Source organism: Pleuronectes platessa, chromosome 2, assembly GCF_947347685.1.
Source record: "Pleuronectes platessa chromosome 2, fPlePla1.1, whole genome shotgun sequence".
NCBI lineage: Eukaryota > Metazoa > Chordata > Actinopteri > Pleuronectiformes > Pleuronectidae > Pleuronectes > Pleuronectes platessa.
Genome location: NC_070627.1, coordinates 9859442 through 9865609, shown reverse-complemented (window position 1 = coordinate 9865609; position 6168 = coordinate 9859442). Strand labels below are relative to the sequence as shown.

General features: G+C 41.9%; 1 protein-coding gene across 2 annotated transcripts in view; it reads right to left on the bottom strand.

The window, feature by feature from the left end:
- Positions 1-5221: 5221 nt before the first annotated feature.
- kif5ab (kinesin family member 5A, b) overlaps positions 5222-6168 on the bottom strand; it is a 65388-nt gene continuing 64441 nt past the window's right edge. For both annotated transcript variants that reach the window (XM_053410687.1, XM_053410695.1), the window contains exons 27-28: positions 6077-6104; positions 5222-5321 (exon numbers count right to left, since the gene is read on the bottom strand). In XM_053410687.1, coding sequence (XP_053266662.1) covers positions 5222-5321; positions 6077-6104 — 128 coding nt within the window. The remainder of the gene's footprint in view (positions 5322-6076; positions 6105-6168) is intronic.

Genomic DNA, 6168 nt, shown 5'->3' with positions numbered 1-6168 from the left:
GGAAACCAACCAACGCACATACAAACACAAACACTTTGCGTCTGTCTTTTTTAAACGCTCGGACATTCTCATCATATTTCTATTACTGCATATGTTTCGGCTACAGTATCACAATTACTGACCTCGCCAGAGTATTGTATTTTTAGACTGGTTACAATTACTGTCAGACAAACATAACAATCGGACTGAAAGTAAACTGGACAATCATTCAAACATTTACAGCTCAGTATACAACCATGACACTTGACTGGTTTCTTCACTGGACCAAAACAAAAAAGTCCATTCACGTTCAAGTGGTGGTTCCTTTGTCATTTAAACTCAACTTCACTGATAAAGTTGGGTGACCCTTTTTTTTTTTTACCCTTTAGAAAGTCTGACAGCTGCAGGAGGAGATACTCAGAGTAAAGAGGGAAGAAGACGAACAAAAAGAGAGAATAGGAAAAAAATATGATAAAGTGCTTCATGCATTTCTAATGAGCCTCAGTCTCATCCGAACAGAGGGCCTGTTAGTTCCGCTTTAAATGTCAGCCCACACTTAATATTGCACATACAGGGCATCAATGTGACAGTATGAAGGGATCACAATTTTGCATTTCAGAGGGAGCTCGAATAAATGACTTCATAAGTATTTACTATATTTCTTTTTTATAGAAACTTACATTGAAAAAATATGTATGATTGTGTATGAAACAATTTGTTTCAATCTCGTAGAAATCCACATTATTAATAGACTGATTGACTCTTTGATTAATATAACTATTATAATTTATAAAAAAAAAATATATAAACTATTAAAATATAGTTTGGGCAATGAAATGAATCTAACAAGAACCATAACATTTGTAATAAAGTGCCGTGTGGAGTGCTTATCAACACACATTACATTTAAGTTGTCACTATACACCTTTTGTAAAAGGACACATACTACTAAAATACCAAGTAACTTAAAAAAGTACTTATTACAGTGTAATTTATTTCAAGATCCCTCAAGGTAAATTTGTATCTCCCCAATGTACTTTGTCCCTGTATTCAATTGTGAGCAACACTCGTCCCTATTGTTAAGTCTCTCTATTGCTCTGTCACACACACAAACCCCCCCACACACACACACACCCTCGTCCACCTCATCCTGACTGATTGATCAGGAGGTCGGCCGAGAGCAACAGACTGTCAGTGTGTGAGTCATTTTAACTTTATCTGCTCAAATAACCTGGACAACAACCAAGTAATGCAGGATATGTAATAAAACTGTATTGTTGGGGTCAAAGGTCAGACACCTCATTTAGGCTTTGCGTGTGTGTGTGTGTGTGTGGGGGAGTGGGATAAGCTGAGCCGCTTCTTGATAACCTACAGTAACCCCCGGTTCACGTCTCCTGCTGAGCTCATATCCACTATGTTAATGTTACAGAACAAGTTCCACTCTAAATGACTCACTATACAATCAGGGCTTTGGTTTCAGTCTGACTTTGCATCTTAAAGAATCGTCATTAATTCATTTGGGAACAGCAGCTGCACACGTGAACCCATTTGATCATTCTGCAGCACAGGAAACACATCAACACGTCAAAACAAATACATACGCTTCACTTTAACTGTCATAAATAAATAGCGAGGAGCAAATAAATAAATAACACTTAAAATAGAGCAGACGATAAATAATATATTATATTGTCTTGGAAACTAGAACTAGCGGTATAAAAATAGTTGCTACACACTTTTTCTTTGCTCTTGTATGAAATGAAAATGGCTGAATATCTCACAAATGATCCCAATCAGGCTTCTTTCTTTTTTTCACTGTTAATTGAACACGTTCAGCCTCCTAAAAAGATGAGTGTGTTTTTTACCCGTGATTCAGATGAAGTTGCGTGTCATTCTAGTGAAAGCAAGTGATGTGTACCAGAGGTGCCGTGGCGACAGATCTTCGCCACTCAATATTTCAATAAAATTGTATTTGTATAGCCCATTTTCACAAATCATAATTTGTCTCATTGGGCTTTAACAAGGTGTCACATCCTCTGCCCTTAACCCTCAACAAGAGAAAGGAAAAACTACAGGGTAATAAGAACATAGGAGCCTCAGAGAGAGCCACATGTGAGGGTTCCCTCTCGCAGGACGGGCGACCCTCAAACCTAATTCTTTAACAGCGCGGTGGTTCCTCCCGTGCAAGGTGCCAGTGTCACAAGCTCAAGTATCAAGATTCACAAGGGCTTCTTGGTGTTATTTGGATTAATACTCCTGTTCTTCTAATTGGTGAAAACATGATAATATAGAATATTGACATCTTAAATATCCTGCAAGGGTAATAAAATAAAATAAATTGTTCTCTTTAATTTCCGGGTTGCATTTTCAGCTGCTAGTCTGTTTGTATTGTAGTTTAGTTACATTCTACATGGCAACAGTGGCCAACATGTGACATAAAAACTACTGAACCTATTTCCACCAAACTTTGGTCTGGAAAAAACACACAACTTTTGATGTGGTTGCGGATTAATTTCTTTAACCGTTCTTTTCTTATGTCTTCTAAATAATAACGATTGTTTGGCGTAGGTAAGTGAGGCTCCCATTTTTTTTTTTTAAACACACCAACGTTAAAGGGTGTATATCTCATTTGCACTAACTCACACAAACTCTTCTGTTCTGGTGTTTTAGACGAAAACATTTCACAATCATGTTGCTTCACGAGCTTTCTTCTTCTTTTGTGTATTTTCCCAGAAAAGCTGAAGACCAACATCGACATGCACAGTTAAAAGTATCATTACAAGTGGTTCACTCTTCTGATCCATCCAGACTTCATTTCAGTTTCATGTATCATTTACTGGTTGACGTCCACTGAGGCTGCATCGTTGAGACAAACGGCACTGCCTAGTGGTCACCCACAGCGCTGCACCTTGTCTTCCCCCACCTTTCCATTAGAAGTCCATCTGTTTTTTTCTGAGTCGAGGGGGAATGGGTGCAGCCGTTATATGGGCGTAAGCTGCCAGGTCGGGATTTTGAGATGCGGTGTTTGCCAGACTGAAACTCACATACACCCCCCCACATCATAGAACAGAAAGGAGGACGGGCGGAAGAGGAACAAGCAAGAGGGAGGAAAAGGGAGGTGGGGGGCATAGGAGATAGAGGGCTGTTCAAAGTGGGTGAGGATGGGAGAGGAAAGGGAGTCTGGGAGGACTGTGATTGGCTGCATGCAGATTTACAGAGGGGGCCCCGGAAAACACATCCACCTGGAGAGAGAGAGAGAGAGAGAGAGAAAAAGAGATGGAGAGAAACAGAGTAAGAACCACAGTCAGATACTTTTGAGGGAAACAGGGAGAGAGAGAGTAAAGAGAGACAGCAGCCGGTGAGTCATGCTAACATTGCCAGAAGGAACACGTCTCAAGTCGTTGGATTCCTGGTGTCTACGCTGAGAGGCAGTCGTGTTCGGGAACTGCACGGAGCACTCGGGGGCCAAATTTACACTTGACAGGATGGAAAACCCGGCAGCACTTTGCAAAACTTACATTTGCTCCACAGAAAAACTTTACAACGTCTTAAAGACCCGGAATTAAGTTAGATAAAACTTTTACGTTTCATCATAAAAAACGTATAATGTGGTTTTCAGCCTGCAGACCAGGTCCAGGCTTTTATTATCAGCATATTGCAAATAACTTGACTAGAACATTAATACACAAAAAGAGAAAAACCAAAAAAAATAACCTCATGAGAGTAGTGGGCGAGAGTAAAATCCAAAACAATCCCCCTCGTCTCATACAGACCTTTTCAGAAGCAATATTTAATATTATATAATATTTAACTCCTGGATAGGATTTACACACTAATCCCCTGCCCCTGCCCCCACTGACCTGATGTGACACGGACGCTGTGTTTTGAAAGCATTTCTATGAAAAGTGTCGTACACTGAGTGTATTTTTAGTGTCGGAGGCCCCAGCAGAAAATAAAATGTAAAATTGTTCTTTCACCCCGGCTGCCGGCAGATTTACCGCCGCAAACTCCCCAAGCCCCAGCGAGCCGAGCCCAGATAGACTCATAATAATGTTTCTCGAGACAGGGTCAGCTCCTGGCTTTAACCTGGGACCGCGCTTCCCTGATTGTGTTATACAGGACTGAAAATAATCCAATAATCGAAATAATAAGGTCACTGTTCTTCATTTCTTCTGGCTACCGCCATAACCTTGGTAGCATTTTAATGATAACTCCTTACAACCAAGGTGCAGAATATGAAGAATAAAGAACACGGACATCATCCAGAGGGGCTGCATGTCAGGGCACAAAAGTCTGAGACGGAGGCTCCAGACAATCTCTGGAGCCATTCATGTAGAAGACCTCTTCAGAGACGTCAACTTGGAAGGACAACAAGATTCCAGAGCTTTTAGGGATAAGGGCAGACGCCAGTGTGTGTTGTTAACAAAAATACATGATCTCTGCAGCTAAATGAATGCACCCCCCCCCCCCCCCCCCGCCTGATCGGTTGTTGTTGTGAACGTGTCTGTACCACATTGTACAGACAGTGTCCAGAGTTCATGTCTGAAAACAGCTTTAAGATGCATGGAAGGACAAAGTAGGTCTGTGGAAAATATGTGGACCCGCAGCCACATGTCTGAACAACTGTCATGTGATATGTAGATCTTAAAATGCACAGACATAATCATGAGACTTGGAGCTTTTCAAGGAATGTATAATTTGTCAAGGTTGAGTGAATAACAGGTCCAGGACAGACTGAAGAAACGCTACCAGGGTTTAAGTGTTTTATTTATTACCTGTTTCAAATTTCAAGCTTCATTTTGCAACATCAATTTGATCTCCAGCTAACTTGACACTAGTATCCACAGGGTCTCACAAATGTATCTGCAGTTTTCAGTCCTCAATCGTGTGAGGGTTGATGTTATCATGCAAGCTGTGCCCGCAAACTGCTTTTAAACCCATTTGTGTGTGTAACAAGCACCTTAATGAGCAGGAGATTTAATAGCTGTTTCTACTTCAGGTTTTCCAAGAATTTATCTGTTTGGATATTTATAAAAAGCATTTTTTTCCCCGGTGGTTTTACTAAACTGTTGTGTGTGGATGCAGTGGAGTGAGGCGCTGTTTGTTAATTTGTTGACTGTGACGTTGCTTAATCGTCTCATTCCCGAACCAGTGATTCATGCAACTGTGTTCTGAGGCAGATAAATCACAGTCTCATCTGGGTGTTCCTGTGATCTTCTACCTTCTTACCTGCTCAGGACTATTAGCTGGCAGAGGCCTCCTGTTGCAGGCTGTAGAGTTTGGCTGGGTCCTGATTGTCGCAGACTTCAGTTCTGGACACAGAATTCACATTCAGACTCAAGCTATCCCTACACGCCAGAATCACAGGGGGCAGCAGCATCATCAGCAGCGGCAGCAGCATCAGCAGGAACAGCAGCAGCAGCAGTGGGAACAGCAGCAGCAGCAGCAGCAGCAGGAACAGCAGCAGTGGCAGTGACAGCAACAAGGGGGCAGTGATGGAGCAGAGAGACAGAGCAGTGAGGGAGGCGAGTCAGTGATGTTACAGGAACTGGTCGTCAAACTCAAGAGGGATCAGTGCACGTGGGGCGAATGTGGCAGTGACCTGTTCTTTGCCCGTAACTGACAATCATCACAGATTCATTTCCAGAGGTATTGAGTTAATCACCTCTGGCATTAACAATAATCTACAGCTGATCAACCATGAATTAAAGGTTATATAAATATAGCCACTATATGTTGTGCTAACATTAGCATCTTGAAATAAAACTAATGCTTCAAGAGTCTCATATGTTGACATGCAGGCAGCATCTACCAACAGAGACTGGGATTTCCTATCTCCACCACATCTTAACATGGAAAACAAGTGTTGGCTGAATTTCTATATAAATGTAAAAGATCTCATATAGAACCTGAGGAAAACATTTCAGGACCTTCAGTTGGAGCCAAACTATCGAATCCATTACAGAAGGTTTGGAAATAAACAGCTGAAAAGAATCCTGCTCTCTGGAGGTGTCGGCCTGACACTGATATGACAAAGTGAACTTCTGCAGTAAAACAGCAGCACACAGCAGCGAGTGTAGATGCAGTGCAGTCTCACCTGTTGTCATTGATATCGGTGGTGTTTCCTGTGGACAGAGAGAGGTGCGTGAGGAGGCAGGCAGGTGCACAGTGTGTGGGGGGGCTGGGTGG